Source organism: Electrophorus electricus, chromosome 23 (genome assembly GCF_041902795.1).
Source record: "Electrophorus electricus isolate QZ-2024a chromosome 23, ASM4190279v1, whole genome shotgun sequence".
NCBI lineage: Eukaryota > Metazoa > Chordata > Actinopteri > Gymnotiformes > Gymnotidae > Electrophorus > Electrophorus electricus.
The window spans coordinates 6633386-6660642 of NC_137519.1; the positions used below are offsets into that span (position 1 = coordinate 6633386).

Consider the following 27257-nt stretch of genomic DNA (forward strand, 5'->3'; position numbering starts at 1 on the left):
GTTTTCTTCCCGCAGTTTGAGAAAGACAAGCAGCACGACATTCGCACGTTTTTTTCGCCCACCTTGGATAAAGACAGGAAGAGGAAGAGAACGGGCCAATCATCTACCAGCAGCTCACCTCTCAGCCCGTCATGTGACCGGCCAGAGACCAATCAAAGCTCTCCATGCCACAGCCAAGATTCCACCAATCAGGATGAGGCTTTCTGCCCCCGGGTGAAGCGTCTGAAGCAGGCTAGCCCGGTGTTGTGGCGTGGGGGTAAGAGAAGCCCTGTGATTCCCAGGAGCGCCTCCCGAAGGCTCTCTGCAGATCTGCAGGTGGATCGCCACAGCCAGAAGTGGAGCTGTGTGGCGTGTACCTTCTCCAACAGTGGTCTGCTGCTCCACTGCGAGATGTGTGAGACAGCACGAGTACAAAGAGGTAAACACACACACACACAATCTGATGTGCAGTCACAGATAACATTTTTTACAGAATATTCCATAATCTAGCACCTCATTGATTCACAAACAGTCATGCACTGTGTATTTGTAATAAACTCATGCGTAATAGCACATGCATACACACTCGGGTGTGCCCACATACACAGACTGTAACGCTGTCCGATTGCCGCACGACGAGGAGCAGGACGCGCAGACTCCCGTGACGTGGACATACATTTATTAACACAAACGAAAAACAATGGCACTCACACATAACATAAACGGTGATCTCGGATAACATATAATCCAAGAGGTGAACATGAAGATACATACAGTTATCATAGACAATGTGAACAAACACGTAAACGAGGTGAACGATGACAATAACCAACAACCTTGACCGGGGTTTAAATACACAAACAAAACTCTAACCCAGTGCAGGTGTGTGCAGGCGTGGTTATCAATACACAAACAAGACCCTCCTACTGCACGTGGCGGGCCAACCCACGTGACTCGCGGGAGGCGAGCGTTCCATGACACACTGTCCTATTATCCAGTCGTTCTCCAACAGGAACAGTCAGTTTTGTTCTCAAAGGACTACTAACCACTGAATTAGAATGAGAACGTGTGAGAACAGCTCGTTTCCGTGGCGAGGGTCGCTGTTGTGGACACATTCTGAGCCACGTCTTCCACAGAGTCATGGGACTGACGTTTGGACCAATCTTTCAGTGTCACTGGCAGGGCCAAATCGGAACAGTCTGTCACACACAAACACACAGTCTTGCATTGCTGTTTTCATGGGGTAAAAAGAATAAAAGTGAAAAAAAAAACAACATTTTTCCCATGTGGAGACCAATTAAATTACCCCTCAGTGCACAGTCATCATGGGGACATCGAGGGTTTAGTCTCCACAAAAAGCTAAATATATGCCTGTGTGTGCGAACACACACACAAAGCTAAACACATGCCTGCACATAAAGTCATACATGCACCCACACGCACTCACCCAAAGATCTAAACGGATGAGCTGCAGTTCTTTAAAACTTCTTTAAGATGACTTTTTTGTGTGTGCATGCATGCTCTCATCTGTTAACAGTCCCTGATTTTTTTAAATATTTTTTTTCTGAATCTACCCACTCTTTCTCTCTCTCTCTCTCGCTCCCTCGCTCTCTTTCTGTGCCTCAAGGAAACAAAACACTGCAGCTCCTTATTTATAAACACACACACACACACACACACACATCTGTAGGTAAGAAACCAGAGAATAAAACCCCTGCACACATTTGCAGTGTCTGTTATAACGCTGGTTGGTGGAAGTGGAGCAGTGCGTGTACAGATGGAGCCAGTGTGTGTTGAGTGTGTTGAGACAGTGCCCAGCTAACAGGACTTTGTTGGAAAGGAACACATCCTGAATTATGACATTTCTCTCCTCATCCCTGCCTTAGAGCCTGTACTTACAGTATCCTGAGTTCATTTTTATTAAAGCATTTCACACAAAGCTACTCATATGTTCATCACTCACACACACTGACATACACCTTTGCACACACACTGCCTGAGGTGTTGTTTGTGTGTCTCTCACACATCTCACCTTCCATTCCACACCAATCAAACAAAAGTCTGTTTTTTCACACTCTGTTGGTATGAATAACGTTGATCTCTAATCATCACACGAACATAAAGCTCAGTCATACGACACACGCAAACTCCTGCCTTGTGTTATACAGCCATCACAGCATGCCTGGAAAATGTAACAAAAGAAGATCTTTCCAAATAAACTCCTCATTCCTATCACAGAACAGCAGATGTCATGACAGCCTTAAGAGACTGAGAGGCTGAGAGATACCTCCACGCTACACAGACCTAATCCATACACCGACTCTTCCCCGCACAGCGAGCGCGTGTGACGTGCTGTGCAGAAATGGAGTTTGAGCTGGACGGGTTTCGCAGTGGGAGCTGCTTTCCTTCACTCCCTCAGCCGGGCTCGTTACAGCACAGCACAGTGGTGTCACCGAGTTCTGCGCCTCAGAAATTCAGGTGACATTTTGTCAGATCCACGTGAGGCCGGCCTTTCTCCGGGAGACGGAGAGAGGGAAGGAAGCGAAAGAGAGAGAGAAAGAGAGAGAGAGAGATTTAGGGGGAGAAGTGAGTGAAAAGAGACGGAGGTCACAGTGTGAAGGCGTAGCTGAACATGGCTATTGATCTTCCCTCCGCTGCCTGTCTCTTTCCACGATAAGAAGGCAGACGACATGAAGAAGACGTCCGTTCCTGGAGCCCTGATCCTGATTGTGCCTTTAAATAGAGCCGTCGTGCGTGTGTGCGCGCACGCCGTCCCTTTCTGGGAGGAACGGCGAGCACAACCAGGCGACGTGCCAGAGCTGTCTGAGACGAACCCAAAGAGGAAGCCAGCGGTGTCCAAGACAGCCAAAGCGCTCGCACCCGGCACCTCCTGTTCCGGCGTGTGGCTCGGAGACGCAACGCACGCACGCACACCCACACACTCTCTTTATTCTACATCTCTGTGTCTGTGAGTTTTGATGAGGCACTAACAACCTAAGTGTTATTTATGGCCCCTGAGTTATGTAGGACTGCTGTGCAGATGACCAGAACAGTGTCTGCAGTCTGAATGCCATTCTGAGTCTGAGTGCCTAGATTTCGGTTGCCTTTCCTCCTTCCTGTTGCATCCAAAGCATGAACTGCTCATGAATCTCTCGTTTCCGTGGTTTCTGTCGTTTCTTTACTCCTCCCGCCCCCTCCCTCGCTCCGCCCAGCCCACGGCCCCCTGCTCTCTGTCTCCCCTCCCCCGCCCCTGACCGCCTCCAGACCCGCCATGGCTCGAGCCATGTCCGAACGCCACCACAGCTCCCCGGAAACCTCGGACGACCCCCCCGTCACCCTGACGCCCCCGAGCCCTGGTGCCGAACCCGAGGAGGGAGAAGATTGCCATGCGCAGACCTCCCAGGGGTCACAAGGACACGGCCCCGGCTCGCCTTCCACCGGTAATCTCACCTCCCACAGCTGAAACTGACTCAGGATCAGCCCTGTGCACATACTTGTAGTTTATCATGCTGGAGAGAGGCTGGTCCGAGACCAGCGCCTGTTCCCCGCTTCTGGACTTCTGTTCAGTCCGAGGCTCTCTCCTGTCGCCCTGCCACTGTTCCAGCTGCCTAATAATAGTGCACTTCAGACCAGGCTGCAGCTCATACTTCATACTTAGATTATATGCATTATGCTCAATTTTCACTGAACTGACGTGTGGTGCTTTATGTTACCCAGTAACCAGAAGTGCTAATAAAAAAAAGGCATTCAGAATTATGGAAATGAGCTGTTGCTACCCGCTCCCTCACTGACTGTCGTTAGGGAAGTGTACTTTTTAAAGCAGGCAATCTCATACCGTCGTCGCGCGTTTGATCCACACGGCGCTAGCAGCAGCTGATGGACTAGCGTCTGGGGGAGAGGCGTCCAGGCACTGCGGCACCGTGCTTCTTCGAATTCTCCACCCGAGCCTCCGTTAGCCTCCGAAACATCGCAAATGCCGGAACCCTCCACCTGCCACAGCCCCTCGGGCTGGGTTTTGGCCCTAGGCAGGCTGGGCCCGGTAGGCACCGTCGGCACGACAGCTGCAGTACAGCAGGTGGCGCCGCGCAGTACGATATCGGACAATATCAGTAAGGGTAGCCAGTTCTGTGCCAGCTGAGTTTGAAATATGTTGTACAGATTGCCTTCATCAGTGTGCTTCTAGCAAGCACACTAGAAATGTCTGAATTGGCTCTCAAAGCTGACAGAATATCAGCGTCACAATTCTGCCCCACACCACACACGCGGCTTTATTAAATGACCCTCAGTCGGTCTGATAGGGCACCTCTGTGTAAAATGGTAGTAAGAGTATTATGGCCAGGAAGGACTGGCCCAGGATCAGCTGTGCTCCTTCACCTGGTGTGATTTACACAGCGTTTCACTAGCAAATGGAAGAACTGATAGAGAAGTGTTTCTGCACTTGTTTACTGACATAGCTGCAAGTTATCTAGGTTTGTTTGTTTGTTTTTTCTTTTTTTTTTACCCCCATACTGACCTTTTCCTGCTGTTAGTGTGATTGAGGCACAGACAGTAATGATCTTCCTCCCCCCTCCTCCTCCTCCTCGCCGGTGGCTAATGATGGTGGTGGGTGTAATGCGGTAGACGGCTCTCTCCCCGTCTATGACAGCCTGAAGTTCTGCGCCAGCAAAAATACCGATAGGATCTACATCTACGACAAGGTAACTAACACACACACACATACAGAAGGTTTCATTTTGCACTCCTTCTCACTCTGCTCTCAGAAGCCGGTGCTCTCCGTCACGCTCTTCCTCTGTTCCCTCCATCCGTTCCTACCTCATTCTACCTCTTCCTTGCTCCGTCCTACAGACCAGCTTTCTCCCTTTAATCTCCCTCCTTTCTTCTTCCGCTCTGTCTCTCTGCGGACCGAGCACAACGTTCTCCGTGGAAGCTAAATAAAATGTTCTCTGAAGTTGAAATTGCACGCCATCGTTTATGTTGCCTGTGGCGAGCGTTCCTGAAGCCACTGGAAGCAGCTTTAAACGGGAGGAAATATGAGGACGGGGTCCCTTAATTGACTCAGATTGAGAAATATTATCAGAGTTAGATATTTAATAAGACTTTTTCCTCTGGCTATTTCAGCTCGCAAGTGATGAATGGTGGGGCTGCGAGCAGAACTCGCAAAAGACAGAGAGACACAGCAAATGAGAGAGAGAGTGAGGGAGACAGAAAGAGACAGAGTGAGAGACAGTAAATGGAGGAAATGTGAGAAATAAAGAGACAAGGGGAGTCCAATGGAAAAGGGACTCAGACAGAGACAGAGGGGGAAGGATGAGAGGTGAGGGGGTGGATGAAAAAATGCCTGCAATCACGTACAATTGAAACTCTCCAAGGCATCTCAATCCTGGCTGGCCCACAGAACACACCTCCCCGTCCTAAAACTCACTCATAACTTAGACCTCCCCTGTCCTAAAACTCACTCATAACATAGACCCTTAAACACACAGAACATAGACCTCCCCTGTCTTAAAACTCACTCATAACATAGAGCCTTAAACACACAGGACATAGACCTCCCCTGCCCCTAAGCTCACTCAGAACATAGACCTCCCCTGTCCTAAAACTCAATCAGAACATAGACCTCCCCTGTCCTAAAACTCAATCAGAACATAGACCTCCTTGGCCTAAAACTCACTCAGAACATAGACCTCCCTGGCCTAAAACTCACCCAGAAAATAGACCTCCCTGGCCTAAAACTCACACAGAACATAGACCTCCTCTGTCCTTAAACACACAGAACATAGACCTCCCCTGCCCCTAAGCTCTCACAGAACATAGACCTCCCCGTCCTAAAACTCACTCAGAACGTAGACCGCCCTGTCCTAAAACTCACTCAGAACATAGACCGCCCTGTCCTACAACTCACTCAGAACATAGACCGCCCTGTCCTACAACTCACTCAGAACATAAGCCTCCCTTTCCTTAAACACACAGAACATAGATCTCCCTGTCCTTAAACACAAAGTACATGGACCTCCCTCTCCTTAAACTGAAAGGGGCAGGGTGCGAGGGCTTGGTTATACACGTGCTACAGAGGGAGGGGCAGGGTTTTATGTGGGGGGGTCATAGTTTTTTCTTGGGTGGTGGGGTCAGGGTTTTACGTGGGTGGGGGGTCAGGGTTTTACGTCGGGGGGGGGTCAGGGTTTTTTCTTGGGTGGTTGGGTCAGGGTTTTACGTGGGGGTGGTGGTCAGGGTTTTGTTTGCGTTAGAGAGGAAGATTTGCCGTGTTCACTATACTCGCTGTGCAGGGCAGGACAAAACTGTATACAAAACTTCTGCAGGGTGTGTGTGTGTCTGTGTGTCTGTGTGTGTGTGTTTTCATATGTGGAACTATGGTAGGTCACCTTGGCTTTCAACCCTGTCACTTTGTGTTAGTGGATTCTGTTGGTGAACATCAAAGTTGACCATCTACATGTGTCTTTACATGTGTCTTTTAACATTTGATGGTATTTATGTTTTGTGTGTAGACATGTGCATTCATATGGGTACGTGTGTGTGTGTGTGTGTGTGTTTCTGTCTCAGGATGGCCTCCCACTCAACTGTAACTTCATTCCTCTGGATATCAGACTGCAAAACTGGGATGACTTACCTTCAGAGTTCAGCCACACTGAGAACAGGAGACATGTGGGTGTGGGTGTGGGTGTGTGTGTGAGTGTGCAAGTTTGTGTGTTTTAAGGGTGTGATTGTGTGAGAATGTGCCTGCCTCTGTGTGTGTGTGTGTGTGTGTTTGTGTCTTCTACAGTATATATACAGATGTACAGATGTTCACATGCACATCTAAAGAGAACGTGTTAACCAGTGATATCACTCATGTCACTGCTTTCTCTCTCTCTCTCTCTCTCTCTCTCTCTCTCTCTCTCTCTCTCTCTCTCTGTGTGTGTGTGTGTGTGTGTGTGTGTGTGTGTGTGTGTGTGTGTGTGTGTGTGTGTGTCAGCTGTTGCGCTTTGTGCATGAGTGGAGTTTTCTAACAACAATGAAACAGAGGATGGTGAGGAGAAGCGGGAGAGTGTTTCACAGCCCCACCCTGCTGCTAGGCCAGCTCACACACACCCCCACACACTCCAGCACCAAGAGGCAAGAACACACACATACATAAATACATACATACATACATACATACATATATGTCAGAGCCCCACCATGCTGCTTTTCTATATTCTCTTTCAACCGTTTGCATGGGGGGGTCATATTTAGGGCAGTGGTAGCTCAGTGGTTAAGGTATTTGACTTGTAATCCGAAGGTTGCTGGTTAAAGCCCCACCACTGCCAAGTCGCCACTGTTGGGCCCGTGAGCAAGACCCTTAACCCTCAATTGCTCAAGTTGTACTCACTCATAATTGTAAGTTGCTTTGGATAAAAGCATCAGGTAAATGTGTGTGAGTGCTCTTTTGAAGGTAACACCCCCTGGACTTTTTCATACAGGTCTTCCAGACCTTTAGACTGTAATGTCTTTGATGTGGTGCCATTCACTTTTCCACCTTCTCTCTCTCTCTCTCTCTCTCTCTCTCTCTCTCTCTCTCTCTCTCTCTCTCTCTCTCTCTCTCATACACACACACACACACACTCTCTACCTCAATCAATCTCTCCACTCTCTCCCTCACTCACACACTCACTCTCTCTGTATCTCACTCACACACACACACACACACACACACACACACGTGCACACTCACTCTCTCTCTCAGGTATCTCTCTAAGCAGGAAGTGGCTCGGGCTTCTCTGGATGTGGCCCAGCGAGAGGGCGGAACTGTACGCATCATCAGCAAGGACGGCTTTCCCTCCAAGAGGAGATCTGTAACCATGCCAACCAACCAAGCCAATGAGTAAGTCACGTGATCACCTCTACAGTGCTTCCAACACTTGGGTGTGATCACAGTGAGCACTGCACTGACAGATAGCTGAGCAGTATTTAGCCAAGCAGGTTGTATCTGTATGCAGTATGGCCCGTGAGAGCAGACTCCTGCCACCAATATATGCACATCAGCGTGTGTCTGACTGGAGAACTTCAGGAATCATATTATTAATGTTATTATGAATGCTTTATTTATAATGAATGGGTAACTAATTAGTCTTTTTGACGTTCACTAACAGAATCCACTAACACAAATTGACAGGGTCGAAAGCCAAGGTGACCTACCATAGTTCCGCATATGAAAACACACACACACAAAACCATCACACACGACAGTTCTTTTGATCATATGTGACAGCAGCTTACTGTTCCACTCAGTTTGTTAGTCCAGCTCTGATGAGGCTCTGTCAGCTCTGCTGCAATGAGTTTCAGCTTCCAGCTGCTACACCCCACACTGAGGAACACACACACTCACACACTCCTACCCACATTCCCCTCTTCCTCCTCTTTCACTCTCTCTCTCCTCTAACCCTCCTCTTTTATCCTTATCTTCTCTACTCTCCCTCTCTTTACACGCCATCACTGCTGCATCCCAGGTGTGTCCAATCCAAAAATGGAAATGAATTTCCATATATATATTATTTATTTATTTATTTATTTTTCTCTCTTAGCTTTTGGCTCATGGCATTACTGTGCGTGGGGCAGGGTGGGGCAGGGAGTGGAACTGACACATACATATTTATGAATTTGCAACATTGGAGGAAAAAATATTGCATAGCAGTCACAATTTATTTTGAAAGCACATTTCTGTGTGTAATTATGTGTGTAGTGGCAGACTGGTTACCCTGTGAAACCTTGTGTGTGTGTGCGTGTGTGTGCGTGCGTGCGTGCGTGTGTGTGTGTGCGTGTGTGTGCGTGCGTGCGTGCACACACAAGAAGCCTGGTGGAGAATGCTTAGTACAGTGGATAAGGACTTAATCCAGCACCTAAAATGCAAACACACACACACACACACACACCAATGTTACTATGGAGACCAGGAGAGGGAAATTAAGACCTGCTGAGTACTGTCTGGGAGCTTGTTTTTTTTCACTCTCTTTTTCATTCATTTATTACCATTAATATTATTTACAAGCAAGTTAAAGGAAAGAGAATGATGAGAAATAAGTGAATGATAGACAGATCAAGAAAGAGATGGAATGGGTTGGAAAACGAGAGGACGTTTAGAAGAGAGGAGAGGAGGGGTGGAGGGGGGAGAGGAGGAGGGATAGAAGGGAGAGACAGAGAGAGAGAGAGCGAGAGAGAGAGAGAGAGAGAGAGAGAGAGAGAGAGAGAGAGAGAGAGAGAGAGAGAGAGAGAGGTATTTCTGGTAGGCAACACATCACTAGTTTTTACCGCCTCCTAAGCACATCTGTCTGTGTGGAGAAAAGCATCCTGTAAACACTGGCCCCTTTCATCTTCTCAGCATCTCACTCCCTCTCCCCACTCACCCTCACTCACTCTCTGCCTCTCTCACTCCCCCCCCCACTCACCCCTCCCTCACTCATTCTCTGCCTCACTCACTCTCCCCCACTCACCCTCTCCCTCTCACCCCCCCACGCACTCTCCCCAACTCACCCTCTCCCTCACTCACTCTCACCCTCTCCTCCCTCTCCCCCACTCACCCTCCCCTCTCTCACTCCCCCCTACTCACTCTCCCCCACTCACTCTCTTCTCCACTCACCCTCTCCCTCTCACTCCCCCACTCACTCTCCCCATTCACTCCCTCACTCACTCCCCCACTCACTCTCCCCCTCTCTCACCCCCCTACTCACTCCCCCCACTTACTCCCTCCCCCTACTCACTCTCCCCCACTCACCCTCTCCCTTACTCACTCTCTGCCTCACTCACTCTCCCCAACTCACCCTCTCCCTCAATCACTCTCCCACACTCACCCTCTCCCTCTCTCACTCCCCCACTCACCCTCTCCCTCTCTCTCTCCCCCACTCACTCTCTCCCTCTCTCTCCCCCACTCACTCTCCCCCACTCACTCCCTCCACACTACTCACTGTCCCCCACTCACCCTCTCTCACTCCCCCCCACTCACTCTCCCCCACTCACCCCCTCCCTCACTCATTCTCTGCCTCACTCACTCTCGCCCACTCACCCTCTCCCTCTTTCACCCCCCCACTCACTCTCCCCAACTCACCCTCTCCCTCACTCACTCCCCCTACTCACTCTCCCCACTCACCCCCTCCCTCACTCACTCTCTCCCCCACTCACCCTCTCCCCCACTCACCCTCTCCCTCTTTCACCCCCCCACTCACTCTCCCCAACTCACCCTCTCCCTCACTCACTCACTCTCCCCCACTCACTCTCTCCCTCCCCCCACTCACTCTCTCCCTCCCCCCACTCACTCCCTCCCCCCCTCATCCTCTCCCTCACTCACTCTCTCCCCCACTCACCCTCTCCCCCACTCACTCCCTCCCCCCACTCACTCCCTCCCTCTCTCCACACTGATCCCTCTCCACCTCACTCCCTCCCCCACTCTGAAACCTATTGACTCAACCTTTCATTCTCTCACTAACCCATCACCTGACCCCAGCCAATCTGGAAGGCAGTCTGGAGGTACCCCACAAAGAGGGCTCTTCCCAATGCCATAGCCACCACAAATCTAACAGTAAGGGTAAATAAAAACCGGGTGTGTTTTGGCCTTCTACCACATAAATGAATGATGAAGAGGGCGGATCAGATCCTAGATCACAGCTGGTACTGTGAGACATTCTCCTCCCATCCATTCCACATAATGTAACGGGAATGTCGGGCCAAATGAATACATCCTTTAGAAGAACAGATGCAGGGAGTTCCTGCCTATGGAGCAGTAGAGAGTTTATGTATGGAGAAGTAAAGAATTTTTAATGACAGGGTGGCACTTTCCCCTTATCAAACAAATATTTTAAACCGAATATAAATGCACAGGCTACAAGCCAGTTACACAGCAAATTACAGCTACACATCTACAATTAACGGTATACTTATTTAAAAAACGCGTGTGTACGGCATGTAGTTTTCAAGCCACTGTTATAGTGGAGATGAAGGAAGCCAAATGCAAGTGGTTGTTATTTTTTGTGTGTATCCGCGTGTGTGCGTGCGCATGCAGAGAGGTCGGGTGCACGTCTGCTCCCTCGGAGAGCTCTGCATGCGCAGACGCTGTGTGCGGCTCGGGCTACGTGCAGGCGCTGGATGCTGGAGGGACCCCCCTGTGCCTGTCCTGCCAGCAACCCAGCTTGGAGCACTCGGGCTGGGCAGGGGGCTTCTGCAGCCCAGCCTGCATGGAGGAGTTCCGGCTGCGCTCCGACCACGGCTACATGCGGGCCCGCGTGTTGGAGGCGGAGCAGGGCGTGTGCCAGCACTGCGGCCTCCACGCCCACCAGCTCTACCTGAGAGTGCGTGACGCCCCGCACACACACCGCAAAGACTTGCTGGACAACACCTGGCTCGCACAACTGCCTCTCAAACAGGTGAAACACACACACACACTCACAGAGCTTCTGGTTGGCACAGCTGTTCTGACGCAGATGAGCAGAGTTGAGCTAATGGTGTTTTCGGCACTTGTTCACTGTTGAGTTTTCACCCGCGCTCTCATTTTAAAAATACATTTGTATACGATCAAAATTGTCCTTTTTGAATTACGCTATTAAGCCGCTACCGTACAAGCCCCCTCCACTGGAGCCCACCTCAGGATCCTCACTTCTCTAACTACACAGCTGTTACAATTGTCATAGTGTAATCATTGAATAATTAACAGTAGTCACTCAACAGTGCGCTTTAAAGATTATTTGCTAAATAATAAGCGTGGGCATTAAGAGGTTTATTTTAAACTGTTGGACTGCTGGAATGATTATAAGAAAACATGTAACAAAACATTAAATACATATAACTAATGCCTAAAAATGTATCCATTCATACTTAAAACTCAGTATAGTGTCAGAAGTATGGAATAAATACTCAAAACACTGAGTACAGTTATACTCAAATACTGAGTAACAGTTAAAATGCGATATAATGAAATATTGTGTGTATGAAGTTAAAGGTTATAACGTACAAATAATCGTGGGATTGCATCTTTGTTGACAATATCAGCTTCATAGTACTACAAGTAATAAAAGGAGAGACCGGTTAAGATGTTTCCCAATTGAATGTGCACAGAACTTAGCAATAATTTACACCTGAGCATAAGGAAGGAAATTAGCATATAGCACCGGACCAATAACACAGAGAGGATGGAAATTAGCATATAGCATTGGACCAGTAACACAGAGAGGAAGGCAATTAACATATAGCACTGGACCAGTAACACAGAGGAAGGAAATTAGCATATAGTACTGGACCACTAACATAGAGGAAGGAAATTAGCATATAGTACTGGAGCAGTAACACAGAGGAAGGAAATTAGCATATAGTACTGGACCACTAACATAGAGGAAGGAAATTAGCATATAGTACTGGACCAGTAACACAGAGAGGAAGGCAATTAGTCATATAGTACTGGACCAGTAACACAGAGAGGAAGGCAATTAGTCATATAGTACTGGACCAGTAACACAGAGGAAGGAAATTAGCATATAGTACTGGACCAGTAACACAGAGAGGAAGACAATTAGTCATATAGTACTGGACCAGTAACACAGAGAGGAAGACAATTAGTCATATAGTACTGGACCAGTAACACAGAGAGGAAGACAATTAGTCATATAGTACTGGACCAGTAACACAGAGAGGAAGACAATTAGTCATATAGTACTGGAGCAGTAACACAAAAAGTGACATCTGACCTCTGGATTCAGCTCTCTAACACACATACACACAGAACCAGAGGGCACAGGGAGTTAACTGGTCAGCCTGGTGGATGCCAGTCTGCCCATGCTGTCCCACTGGCATTGTTTTTTTCCCCACAGTGCTGTGTGGTGAGGCTTGGAGTTTTGGTTTGGCATGTCTGGCTGAGTTAGCAGAGCAAGCAGTAGCCACAGCAGGTCACAGAGAGGCTTCCTGCTCCCAGCACGCACAATGCTAGCAGCCCTGTTTACTGCTGATGTACACAGGTGTGTGCATGCTGGTGTTCATGGTGCAGTGGAAGAGAGTATTGGAGAGAAGAGATATTCAATGGCAACTCCTCTGTGTGTGTGTGTCATTAAGGGGCTGTAATCTGCATGTGTTTGTGTGTGTGTATCAACGGAGCTTGTAAAGGGGAAACTCCTCATCTTATATTCATTGATCTTCACTCTCCGCATCTTCCCGGGGCTCCATGGAGATGTGGGATAATTATGGGACAGTTCTGTTTATTCAGAGTGAGGGGACGACTGATTCCTGTACTGCACCTTCCCCTGTGTCTCCAGGCCTAAAAACAGCCTTGGCCAACTGAAATGCTGCTGCTTTTCTTGAGCTCTCTGTTCAGCTCTCATAGGACTTCTTACTCACTCGCCAGTCTTGCCACACACACACACACACACACACACACATTCTCCCCACCCCCACCCCCTGTTTCAACTGAAGTCAAAGCTCCTCTGAAGCCCCTATAGACCCTCCCTGCTGCTCAGCCTACGGAGCCATTTAAAAGAGGGAACTACATTACCCAGAATTCCCAGGGGCTAAGCAGTAGCATGCCATCTAAAGATTGCCCCTGTTTCTTTTGGCGGCAGCAGGAAACAACCAGCACTCTTTGCACATACACACAAATTTCATTTTGATGTTCCTGTGTGTATTTGCCATTTGTATATAAACTAAATCTCACTAATATTAAACCTAAGTCTAATGCCAAATATAATAATAAGCATCATTTTAAGATCAACTTAATCTCAGTAACCCAGAAGGATGGAAATAAAACATAATTCAATACATTTTTAAGGAAAATGTTAGTGATTTTATGTCCATATGGGGACACTGAATTCTATGATGGAATAAAAGCATGTGGCCACACACGTACGCATGCACACATGTACCCTGCCAAAACTGCCCTAGAACGAAAGATTGAAGTGTGAAATCAGTTTGGATGAAGGAAGCGCTTATGGAGTCACTAGCTCTTCTAATAATGAAGCCCAGACTATGGCCATCTGTTGTTGGCTTTAAAGTAGAGAAATACATCTCAGTGTCTGGGTCCCTTGTGGTAGCCTTTCTACTGTACTTTTAAGCCCTGTGGTGTGTGTTGGTGGTGGTTGTGATGGGGTGGTGGTTGTGTGTAATGCGGTGGTGTGTAATGTGTTCTAGCTGAATGAGATGATCGGTAGCCCAGTGGAGGGTCAGTTCTGGCAGGTGGATCACATCAGGCCAGTCTACAGCGGAGGAGGACAGTGTCTCCTAGACAACCTGCAGACACTCTGCACTGTCTGCCACCGCATGGTACAGTACACCCAGTTCACACACCGGTCCCACATCACACACACTACTGTACTCACACACTATTCCCACGTCACACACTACTGTACTCACACACCATTTCCACATCACACACTACTGTACTCACACACCATTTCCACATCACACACTACTGTACTCACACACCATTCCCACATCACACACTACTGTACTCGCACACCATTCTCACATCACACACTACTGTACTCGCACACCATTCTCACATCACACTCCTCCACACTACTGCCCTCACACACCATTCTCACACATCACACTCCTCCACACTACTGCCCTCTTTCACACATCATTCTCACATCACACTCCTCCACACACTGCTGCCTTCACACACCATTGCCACATTGCTTTTTACCCCAGTTTACTCCCTCCATTTCTCATAGTGCAGAACAGGATTAGGGTTCGTAACAGGTGCCAGGGACATGGAATTACATATAAGCCTGGTTTGGCAGACAGTTTAGTGCTAGACTAAACAGGCTTTTCAGTGGAGAAACCCCACTGATTAAGTGTAATTTAGTCCAACACTAGGCTTAATCTGGGTTTAGGAAAGGTCTTAGTGGCAGGCTGTGATTCCTGTGTGATGCTCTCATCATGAGCCATGCTGACATGCTGCCTTGTGACCGCTGTGTTTGCAGAGGACAGCACAGCAGGCCAAGGAGAGGAGTCAAACAAAGAGAGCCCAGGCTGCTTCCAAACTGGCGTCGGACATCACCCGATTCTTCAAGAAGAAATAGGACCACTTTTATCAGCTTTCACTCATGTTTGTTTATAACGTTTATGTAAAAAAATATTATTTTAAAAGGGAGTAGATGAGCAGATGTTGCCATAACAGTGACCGGCTCATTGTTTTTGTTTTTTGGGGGTTTGTTTTGCTTGAAAGCAGAGGTAGCCAGTGCACTTCCTGATGGCAACAAGCAGGCACCTCCTGGAGTTCTAAAATACCCCCTCCAGAGCTGGAATCCAAGCAGGAACATTCCCGATCTGAGGTCTGGAGCTCTAACTCACCCCAGCAGGCTAGAGGCTTAAGAATTCCACAGCTGTGGATCAGTTTGGGATTGGCCAAACAATGAGGAAAGCAAGAAAGAGGAAAGGGAGGGGGAAGGGGAGAATGAGAGAGTGAGAGTGAAAGAGAGAGAATGAGATGGAGGGGAGAGCCCCTAGGAGGTTTCAAAGGCCTGGCTGTTCCCAGGGTGGCCACCGGGGCTGATCTGGCAGCGCTGAGTTGCTTGTTCATCATGAAGTTGATCCAGCTCTTTACTTCTTGGCAGTTACGTGTAGGATCTCTTACCATGTTGTACATCTTAACACTTCTCTTTTCAACTTTTGAACTTTTCCTGATATCTCCTCTCAAATCCCAGATGGAGTGTTGTGAATTTTAAAGAACTCAAAAACTGCCGAGCAGAAACGGATTGAAATAAGCGTTTCAATGTTTCTACACACACATCTGCTGGAGAGAAAGAATATGTGAGGTTTTGTGCTTTACCACTGCAGTATGAATGCGATTTTTTTTTTTTTAATCCACACAGTTGTTCAGTTTCTGTGAATCACGAGCTGATGTGTTTTATTGGAGAAGGACCCACGGCAAAACTTCTGCCTTATTTGAACAAATGCCACGAGGCACGTATGGCTGGTCACCATAGCAACGGGCACCGACTATCAAGACCCATGTGGATATGGAGGCTTTTACAACTGCATTTCTGTTCATAGAAAATGTGCCAGACGTGTTGGCAGCTTTAAGTCATGCTCTGTGCATGCAGTGGCCATGGTTCGGGACGCTGTTGTGCACAGTGGACATGTGCCGCCCACACAGAGAAGGAATCTCTCTCTGTCTCTCTCTCTCTCTCACTCACACACACACACACACACAGGGGAGCATGTGAACAATGCAGGTGTATATTTTAAGGGGGAACGATATCTGGCCATTATATTGTTTTTCTTTGCAGCATGTAAACAGGTTTGCGGCTGATCCGTGTTCTCAGAAAGTTGTTGATGTCTGGTTTTGGCACTTCAATAAAGATATTTTACAGCTTTACATTTGTGAATGAGTGAATGAGTGTGTGTGTGAGTGAGTGTGTGAGTGAGTGAGATCACCTTGGATGTCATTTCATCAGTGACTGAAAAGTGTTTCAGTGGATTTACAGAAAACACTCCAGTGATGTTCCCCATCAGGGTTGTTTTAGGAGTCAGTGGAATTAAGGATACGCAATATATCGTTTGATGAACATTATTGCGATATTGAGCTTTGCAATACTGACAACAAAGTAGGTTGTGGTATTCACATGTGGCCCTCTAACAAATCAGAATTTTTCTTTCTTTGTGGGATTTAAGCATGCTGACCCTGAATCTCAGGGAGTACAGATGTGTTCTGTTGGTGTTTTGATTAATCATAATTTGCATGGTTCATTAAATAAATATCTTAATAAAAATGAATACCGGTTTTTTTGTTTCATAAAGGGCTTGCAGTTGTGTTTTAATAGTACAGAGAAAATAATCACTAAACTAGTTTTGCGCATATTGTGCAGACATAAATAAAATCATGTAGGAAGTTCATAGTTTAGTTTTAGAGGTTTATAGAGTAAATGTGCAAATAAAAAAATAGTAATACCCCTCTGTAATTTATTGGTTAAGTTACGTTTACTTTTGAAAAGCAGTTTTCTTAACATTAAATAATTCTGCAAATATATTTGTGATGTATCATATATTTGCAGGGAAAAACTTAAATACACAAATGTCCAAATAAAGTGCAATAAAAGTCATGCAAAGGTTGGGTCTGTGACACAGGGCTGTTTTTCTCTCACAGATTATGCCAGTAAATTAATTGGCCCTCTGTGACTCATTCACACACCCGCACTTTCCTGGCAGTCTGAGTTCATAAGTCATCCTTTCAGCCGAGCAGATTGGGCTGTGATGTATTACCCGGACTGGTCGGCATCTGGGAGGACGACGCTGCTGTGTTATTAACGTAAAGAGCAAAGAAGCTGGTGTCTTCGTGGTCTGGGTTTTTTTTTTTTAACCTGCCAACGAACAAAGAAAAAAGGAAGAGAAAACTGATAACCGGGAGCTGCACCCAAAAGTTTTCCTTTCACTTACTCGCCTATAAGTCCATGCATGTTGGGATGACAGTGTAAAGGGTAGTGTTAAGGCAGGTGCTCGGAAGCATCCCGGTGGAGCTGCTGTGTCTCACATGCCCCAGTCGCACCTCAATTAAATGAGCTATTCAGGAGTGTGTGGAAAGGTCGTGTGACCGGGTGTCAGACGGTGACGCCTTTACATCCCCCAAGTGCAATTTAAAGTTCTTAAGCTCTAAAGCACACGTGTGTCTTACAAATTACAAATTTACTAGTTCAAATCATCGAACAATTAGTTTTTAATTAAAGTTTCCAGGAGTCGTTTCAACAGCGCTGATCTGTCGTGTAAGTGTCAGTGTAGCCTAAAGTAGCTGGTGGCCGACGTTAACGTTTTTTTGTTTTTTTGTTTTTCCTCAAATGAGCTGGTCGCCGCGGCGCCGTGGCCGCGACCTCCTTGTAATAAGGTTGCGGTGGCGGTGCTGACAGCTTGTGCAGGCCTGGTGAGTAATGAACACGTCAAACCGCAGTCAGGAGACGTGCCCCTGTGTCCCCGCCGAGCCCGGCCGGGCCCCCGCACCTGTCGGCCCGGCTCTGCATGGCCTGCGCGCCCGCTCTGCTTTATTACCGGGAAAGGAGGGGCCCGCGACGACTTTAATAACGCGCGGACGGGAGTATCGAGCAGGCGTCACATTAATACGCGCGCCGTGCAGCCTCCGGGGCATCGGCGGACAAGGCCGGGTTCAAATGACTCGCGGTTGTGTTTGGCAAACTCGACGGGAGACGAGGAAAAAAACAATAACATCAGTCGAGGTAATAAAAGGGAGTCGGTAGAACACCCGCTCCGAGATCTGAATCTCCTGCCGTCACAGAAAAGGGTGCGCGGGAGAGAAAAAAACTCTCCGTAGCTCTGTTTTCAGCACAAGCACGACGACACTTGACGCTTTTGTAGATGTCCTTGACTGTGGAGATGGTGAACTGTTAGACAAAGACGTCTGCGGTCACGATCCTGGAGAGTCCAACACTAGACGAGTTTCTTTAGTCTTCCGACCCATGCATGGAGATGAGGAGATCGACCCTGAAGGACCTGTTTAGCTGGACGCAAAGAATCTTTCTACTGTCTCTCTTTTTTGGTGGACAAAAATGTTCCTGCATCGCCGCTTGCTGTTGGCAGCTAATCTGTATATAGTTTTTAGATGGTAAAGGAAATGCATGAACGTAAGTCAGAAGAAATAAGACCAAACCACATCTTCAAGACACCTGTCTCAATCCCGCGGTTTGTTTGAACGTATAGCTGCTTATTGCATGTAGTTGCCTTTATTTCAAATGCGCTATGCGTTGCCAAGTAAGCCCGCAGACGTGCTGAGGAGATCGCAGGCGCACGGTACAGTCTGACACGAGATCAGAGGTCCAGCCACCATTCTCACACAAACCTTGAGGAAGGGGGCGCTATCCACAATAGCAGCACGCACGCTGGTTAATGCGATCACGGGGAGGCAGGAAGGGCGCACATCTAGTGGAGCACCGCGGGGAGCAGATGGGGCGCGGGGAAAAAGTCGAGCGCGAGGTGGGAGGGAGGCTGTGGCGCACAAGCAGTTGTTTGGCCTATAATACAGGGCGGGTTCTTAAGGTGTTGCGAGAGAGAATTGAGTTGATCTGGCGATATTTCTTCGTTGTCTCTGTTTGTGGTTACATCCATTAATCAGCCGCTCCCAAAAGCATAAAAGAACTGATTATTTAACCAAAAAAACAGCGGAATCAGCTGGGCTAAGCGCATTAACGAGCTCGCGCATGCACGTAGACCCCCCCCCCCCCCCCGCGCGCGCGCGCGCACACACACACACACACACACACACACACACACACACACACACACACACACACCTTCCTCTGGACATTTTGGAAGCTAGCGCTTTACTAAATTAGTTTCTAATGATTAGTAGCACTTTCTGTAACACAGCAGCACTGGGGCCAGCGGGGCTGGGACAAGGAAAAAACCTGAAGGTTGAGAAAATGCTTAATGGGTCGCATTTGTTAAAGTCATTTGATAAGTACAGAAATTAATTCTTTAATATATGTATATATGTATATGTGTGTGTGTGTGTGTGTGTGTGTGTGTGTGTGTGTATATATATATATATATATATATATATATATATATATATATATATATATATATATATACACACACACACACACACATATATATATATATATATGTGTGTGTGTGTGTGTGTGAGAGGGCTATTATTTCTCTCTCGCCACCATCACTGTTGATAGGAGAGTCTCTGGATGCATCAGGTTTTAGTGGATAATGACCAAAACACAATAAGGCACCTCACAGGCGATCAGAGACAGGGGCAGAGAGGAGACAAGGTGCTTAAGACCATTCATATTTCTCCAATCCGTGGCAGATTAATGGCTGAATCTTTAGCTATTTTCTTCCAGAATATTACGTTACAGACACACACTTCAATTACCCACTCCACTCGGGGCGCCGTGGGCTGCGTGTGCGTTGTCTTTCTGACAGCCCAAAAGCTCTATGACATTGAACACACACAGAGAGAGAGAGAGAGAGAGAGAGAGAGAGAGAGAGAGAGAGAGAGAGAGAGAGAGAATGATATGATCTAATATTGATTCATGAGATGAGTAATACCGCTAAAGTAAACAACAATTTACAATAGCCGAGACGTGGCCTCTGGCAGCAAATAACGTGGTAGCGGACTGCGGTGCTGATTGAAAAATAAACGCAAGCATATACTTCCACGTGTTTCGTAGATTTTAAAACGGGTTGCTGATCGTATTGAGTGGATGCTCGCAGTGACCCAGTGGTGACCGAAGTTCATCTTTCACCAGACATGAACTATGGTCTGCACAAACATGAAAACCCATTGGGATCCACAAAAGTTTCAAGATTCCTTTAAATGTGCACTAAAATACATAAAGCCCCCACTCCAGATACAACAGTAACACTGCTGACCTCTATAAAATAATCTGACTGGACTGACCATGTAGTCTAAGTAGACTTGATTCAAGATGTCCTGCATATAGCTATTTGACGCCTGCTGCAGATTTAGGGTATATCTTTTTAAAATGCAGATTTGGAGTGAAATTGCTAGTGGCTCTGCTGGGATTTCGACAGGCCCTGGGCTGAAGGAGAGTGGGTTTGGGGCAAACCCCCCACCCCCCACCCCCCGAGACTCTAGAATACTGAAATGGGTCAGCCTTTTAGCCATAATTAGTTCAAAAGCCAGAACCTCCTGAATAATGGATGAGGTGGGAAACCAATCAAATTATTGCAGGTTTTCGGTCCCTTCTCTGGTTTTAAAAAGACACAGGGGCCATTGAGGCCTGTATTTCAGATACTCTTTCACACGGATCTAGTGCCATGTAAAGCAGCCTGTGGCCTAACACACAGCTGTTACAAACTGGGTCTGTCATTCAGTGCTTTTTAATGTTTACAGTACAAAGGTAAGTAAAGCCGGTGGGACTCATAACTAGGTCTGGTTCTACTTTTGCTCTCCAATAATGATACTAAAGGGCAGCTGGTTTATTCATTCACTAAGTCAGCAGTCAACATTTGGCCTGATCTTGCATATTTCTCCTTTGTAACCTATGAAGGATTCACTGCTGCGTTCCCTTCAGTAACTCCCTCGTTTAGCTACTGGACAGCTGCTTCCAGTAGCTGCACACATCGGATTTAAAACCTTGATGCTCGCCTACAAAGCCAAAAATAGACCAGCCCCTCCATACATGATGTCAATGGCCAAAGCCCGATCCGTAACTAGAGTACTTCGAACCTCAAGTAAGGCTCATCTTGAAAAACCATGTTTCAAGTCTCATGGAAGACAAGCATGGAGATATTCTCTGTTCTGGCTCTCAGATGGTGGAATGAACTTCCTGTGGCTGTCCAAACAGCAAAGTCCCTTGCAGTCTTCAAACGCAGAATGAAGACTTATCTATCTGTGGAATATTTAGAATAACCATTGATCCTGCATCAGTTGGGTAACCGAAACTCTAGCATGTATAGTTTGATATTGTTGTTTATTGCATTTATCATTGTCTGATAGAGCTTATACGTGTTTTGCACTTCTAGGTACAGCATTGATCCCTGTATTTCAACAGTATTCTAGTTCAATGGTATCTTGAACTCTAACCTACTGTACTGGCTAGGATACATTCTACGAGTAGATGACAAAGCACATTTGTAAGTCACTCGTCACTCTGGATAAGCGTACCTGTTAAATGCCAAAAATGTAAATGCAAACATACAGTACATGCAAAAGAAAGGACTGACAGTAGCAACAGTCAACTAAGCAAGATTAGTTTCATGTCTCTGCTTCTTCTTTCTGTACACTGCAGCAATGAACAGAGAGCATTTTGTTTTAAAAATATACTGGTGTTTCATTTGACAGAGTAAAGTAATCGCTGCTTTGTCACCTGAGATGCTCGTTTTAAGGGTGGAAAACTGATGACATTAAAATATGACAAACGTGACTGATGCTTGATGTTACGTATGCTAGTATGCCTTTTCTGACTCGTGTTTGCAAGGCCTGATGAACCAAAATTATTTTAACACTAAGAATATATCTTTAGATTAGTAATAATAGTGGCAAAAGTATCCGCACCAATAACGTCACGCCCAACATTAGTTGGTTACATGTCAACAGTTTAGCTAGCTATGTTAAACTAAACAATTTCCAACAAAGCCACAAACTAACCATAGCGAAAATAAGTACTAGTGGAGGTAATCCGCCTGTCATACTACGCACGTTAATTACTGCTGCCTCCTCCGCAAACCACTCCAAATGCACCACTAACCCACACCTAGCTCGGTAGCTACTGCACAGACGCCCGAAGACCGCTTGTGCATGCGTGTTGCAACAACAGGGCGCCGTCAGCGGGTGAAAATGCTTGGCTACCAGTTAGGCGGGTTGTCAAAAATAAAATCATCAACAAATAAATCCAGGTTAGCATGCATCATATTAGTTTATCCAGAGAGAGGGTAGTGCCTGAAAGGCTGCACCCAGCGGCTGTGATCAGCCATGACGGACCGTTATTGTTGTTTCCTAACGCATTCGTGCGAGCGCCTTTTTCTCCCTGTAAACAAAGCTAATGCATATAATTACCTGGCCTGCCAGGCTCGCGATCTCTCTCCATTACGACCCATCTGTGTTCGCGAGCGAGACGCGCGCGCGCACACACACACACACACACACACACACACACACACACACACACACACACACACACACACACACACAGGGGCACGCGCCTGGGGTCTGGGGCGCAATAAGCCAATCATTCAAAACATTGGGGGGAAATGTATGCTAAAAAAAATAGTCGAGAGCAATGGGTTTTTATTGCTTGCTGAACTAAGGCTAATTGTGGTTGTGTTGATGCGGCGGGTTTTTTAAGGTTTGTGTGTGCCCATGTATTTATTTAACAATAATTGACCTTGTTTAGCGGTTTTATTTGTGTAGCACACGTACAGAAAACGCTAGTTTTGTTGGGTAACGAAGACATTGTAATAGGAGGGAGGCTGCACGGAGCATGTTCATCTCTGGTTAATGTGATGAGTGAAATGAGGCAGATCTGGGCTGCTGCGCCTGGAGACTGTGGGGAAAACAGCCGCTTATAAATAATTTCAGAGCTAAATTGCTGTTCTGGGATCAGAACTGCAGCCTGCTGGTGCTATTTCAAAGAGAAGTGGCGTTAAGCAGAGCTGATCTGAGATCAGCTCTTCTGCTGTGGGCTGCTCTGTGAATATGCGCCCAGCGTGGTCTCCGGGATGCAGTGGACTTGATTAAATTAGCATCCAGGGAGAGAGTTTGCTTTCAACCAAATGTGATTTCACTTCCCACCCCTCCGCGCTGAGCCGTCCTGGACCTTGGAGAAAGGACAGCAGCGAGACAAAATGCGTGCGAGTACAAGATAGAATGGGGACAAGAATGACACACACGCTCGCACACAGACGGAAGGGGTGACTTCTCCAAACTCAGTTATTTCATGCTGAGTTTTTATCATAGGTGTTTTGTCAAAGGGAATCTCTGGAATCTTCCCATACGTGTAGCACATTTATCTAAATCAAGACTTTATGCACCAGATTAACAAAAATTAAGGTACATCTGATAACGGCGGTAACCCAGTAATGATGGTGACGTTAACGCTGAATGAGTGTGTAAGCTTCCCAGTGAACATCCAGGGGCTTCCAGTGGTTGACATGTAGGAGGGTTTCTGCATGATTTCCCCCATGAAGAACCTAGCAGTGCCCAAGGAGAGGAGTTTCGGTCTCGAGCCATCTCTGTACAGGTGCCAAAACCCAACATTCTACTGCCCTCTTCTACAGGAAATGAGATCACCTCAAAACAAAGGCTCATACTTGCATGTTCAGGGGGGAAAAGGAAAAGGCAGCAGTTTTTCTGACTGATGTTCGTTAGAAACAATGACCTGGCGATAAGTGTGTTTAAAGGCCTAATTCTCTCACCCCCCCCCCCCCCCATCTAAATGAGCTGCTGTCTCGGTTAGATGAGCCCACCTGCCATATCTCCCACTTAAAATGTGCAGTACAGAATAATCAGATCCAAATCAAATCTTCAGCAGATGAATGCATTCATTCACACACACACACACACACACCGAGGGGAACCTTTTTAACACACGTACCCACATGCACAGTTAACACCCTCTTCTCATGCAGAATACCAACCTGCAGGTACAGCACTTAACATTTCACAGGGTGCAATCTTGCTAAGCAGTGCTCGCGTCTGAGCAGACGGCTCGCATTGTGATACCTCTCCCGGCTGGTATTAAGGCAGCCTTAATCTCCGCTGCGCTCTTCTCCCTGTGCCATCTCTGTCCACTCCCTCGCTCGCACTCTCCTCCCCCACCGCCGCTAAGAGCGAGTCGTTCCACACAATGGAGCCTTTTCATCCGCCGCAGACCTTCAGCAGTCGAGGTAGCACCTAAGAGGCTCCCCATTGGGCTCCACTCTGCACCAGACTGGGAGGTGGGATTCAGAAGCTTATTGGAAATATGTGCGGCATCCCTGAGATATTCCAGTGCGGATCTGGGAAATTCTGGTATTGAATATTGTCAGCACGGGGAGCTAATTGAACGGTTAGTGTAACCGATTAGCCCTTTTTCATCACACCTGCCCCTTGGGAGGAGGGGGAAGGGGTGTCTGTAAGACTAGACCTGCAAGGTTGTGATTTAAGCACTATACTCTATATCTTAATTTAACAGCCGAGAGTTAAACACATTTGCACTGTGCTGTTAGAGACAGCAAGTCAATGCATGAAACCCGTGGACACCCTGTGCAGAATCCAGTGAGCATGTCTGGGTGGGTTTTGTCTGTTTGGTTGACAAAAACACTTTCAGTGAGGTCAAAATTAATTTTTCATTTAACCAGTGCCACCAACTCTAAAATGTAAGAGAGGAAATTAAAAGGTAGCATCCAGAATAACAGCCTAACACACATTTGAACTAAAAGCATCATTCTCAGTTCCGTGAGAGGTGGGGTAGAATCAAGAGCGGAGTGAGTCCAACAGAATGTCACTGGGAACTGAGTGGTCATGCGCTTAGCCTGAAAAGCAAGCACACTTACTCAAGAAAACAGTGGATTCATTACACGTAGAAATAAAAACAACAAACATAACATCTGGGTAGAGCTAAATGAGGAATAACCTGTGGATACCTATCTTTGAAAGATGGTAAATGAGTGTAGTACTATAATGGGGGTTTAATATAAACACGTATCTATATCAAGCAGCTTTGGAGGCGCATAACGCCAAAGCTTTATTGCGAGCATAAGGCACGTTGTGAATAACCTCTCTCAGCCAGACGCGAAGCCCACTATGGAACGCAGCGGGGCAGACAATAGAGCTGTATCTGCAGTCATTAATTCAGAAGTTTAAAACACACAATCTCAAGTTTCTTTTTGAGGTTAAAGCTGTGCAAAGGCAGGGAAATGGAGCATCTCCCTCTGAGGCACGGGCTTTGCTGAGTCTGTGTGCACACAAGCACACACCTGCACGATCTAGAGGTTTGGTCACTGCGTTCCACTAGCAGTCCAAGTATAACACAGTGACAATCTCCATAAATCAGGAATGGGTCTCGCGGGGAATGTGGACGTCTCAAGCGATTCTATCGAGTTTACAGTGTACTTGCATTCCGTGTTATTCCCATCAGCAGACGCTGGGAATGCAAAACTCAACATCGCCACCTAGTGGCGATGAATATGCACGTTGACGTCGATTTAACAATTCCCAAGTATGCGTATAATGAATTAGGGCTAGAAGGACCCGCGCGGTCCAGCCCGTACAGGCTGCTCCTCCTGACGCAGCGTGTCTCCGTTCGCATGGCTGGACTTCTCTTCCCGCACTGAGCTTTGCCTTCAGCGTCGCCCCCACTGAGTTTACGCGTTACAACAATTTTAATGAGGCGCATATTTCTGTGCAGCGCCTGGCCCACAATCCTTTAATCCTGTCTTTGAAAACAGCTGGCGTGACAAAAGGTTAGTGCTCCGTTAACTAGGATCTCCAACACACAATATAATACGCACATTGAGCTTTTTGCATGAAGCATTCGAACCTTTATGAGAACGTGGTACAGTCACCAAATTTCTTGTTATGTACCGATTGATGGATTGTAGTTTTTAATCTGTAGCCAATTTGTCTTTCAGTGTGAGGGAATTTTGAGTTTCAACATACAAACTTGAGCTTTACACACATGCTGAAATCTGTTTGCCGTATTTGACTTTTCTACTATTGGACCGATGAGTTGGATTTCAGGGACGCGCGGTAGTTTAAACGCGTCCATCTTCCAGCGGCCTAATGCTGCCCGTTACTCACCACAGCACGTATTCTGGGGTCCGTTTGAGCGGTTTTGCCCCCGTACGGCAGGGTGACACCGCACGAACGGTCCGAGTCATTCTGTCTTTAGTGGCTCAACGTCACCACCGACGCTGTTAAATATGGTTTTGAAAGGCGGAATTGTGATGTAAACAAGCACATTTTTACTCAAACGCTTAGAGATAAATGTACATGGTTCATATTTGAGAGCCGTGAAGCGTTAATTCAAGGGTAATTCAAGGATGCATGCTTTTACTGAAGTATATATAGGAGTTAATAAATCAATTTTAAGTAATACAAAGTTGTATTGCATAAAGAAAATACTTTGTCGTTCCCCGACCATCACCCCACACTGACGTCACTGACACCAAAATATCTTCTATGGCGATTTATTAGGTACTTGTCCAATATTTCCATCATTTTCAACTCAAGGCTATTACAAAGAACTGTGGAGTTGAAGGGGAAAAACACACTTCTCGGTGGTGAGCCCAACCTCCTAAAGCGCTGTAATCATACGTGGTACACTGAGGTGCTGCCTTTGGCATTGCGCTACTGGTCCCTTGGGGCAGTTGTGGGAAGTTACTTCTTTTAACCTGATCTGAGAACAGCTTTTTAAAACTCTTTCCATCACTTTAGGTGCACCTCTCAGTCAGCAGGGTCTGTCCTTTCGGTGTGGAGCTCCATGTGGCGGTAAGAGCCTTCAGGATGGGAATGAGCGCTGACCTAGGATCAGGTCTTGCTATTCCTATCCTGCAGAACACTTCTACATTCTGAGTCTGGATCAGTCCTCTGACTGTGGGATCCTTTATATACACACAGGCCACAAAAATATGGATGTCTGCAGACAACGCAACTCTGACTTAGACTCATTTCAATCTTGTTAAGGGCAAATTCCCAGAAATGAGAGCTGTCGAACAGAGCTTCTCGTCTGAGGCTTCTCAGTCTAATGTGTGGCTGAGGAGTCGTCATTGCCGCTGACCCTGCAGGCCATATTGCAAATCCACAAGAACACTGAACAGAGTTTCTGAAAGGTACGATTGTAGAGAGAAACACACCCCTTTCCACTGTC

The 27257-nt window shown here is 47.0% G+C and overlaps 1 protein-coding gene across 7 annotated transcripts in view; it reads left to right on the plus strand.

The window, feature by feature from the left end:
• zranb3 (zinc finger, RAN-binding domain containing 3) overlaps window positions 1–16443 on the plus strand; it is a 45685-nt gene extending 29242 nt beyond the window's left edge. For all 7 annotated transcript variants that reach the window (XM_027016628.3, XM_081706094.1, XM_081706095.1 and 4 more), the window contains 9 exons: window positions 16–418; window positions 3192–3419; window positions 4600–4676; window positions 6538–6639; window positions 6950–7089; window positions 7700–7837; window positions 11006–11366; window positions 14110–14241; window positions 14907–16443. In XM_027016628.3, coding sequence (XP_026872429.2) covers window positions 16–418; window positions 3192–3419; window positions 4600–4676; window positions 6538–6639; window positions 6950–7089; window positions 7700–7837; window positions 11006–11366; window positions 14110–14241; window positions 14907–15005 — 1680 coding nt within the window. In that variant the 3' untranslated portion in view covers window positions 15006–16443. The remainder of the gene's footprint in view (window positions 1–15; window positions 419–3191; window positions 3420–4599; window positions 4677–6537; window positions 6640–6949; window positions 7090–7699; window positions 7838–11005; window positions 11367–14109; window positions 14242–14906) is intronic.
• The last annotated feature ends 10814 nt before the right edge of the window (window positions 16444–27257 follow it).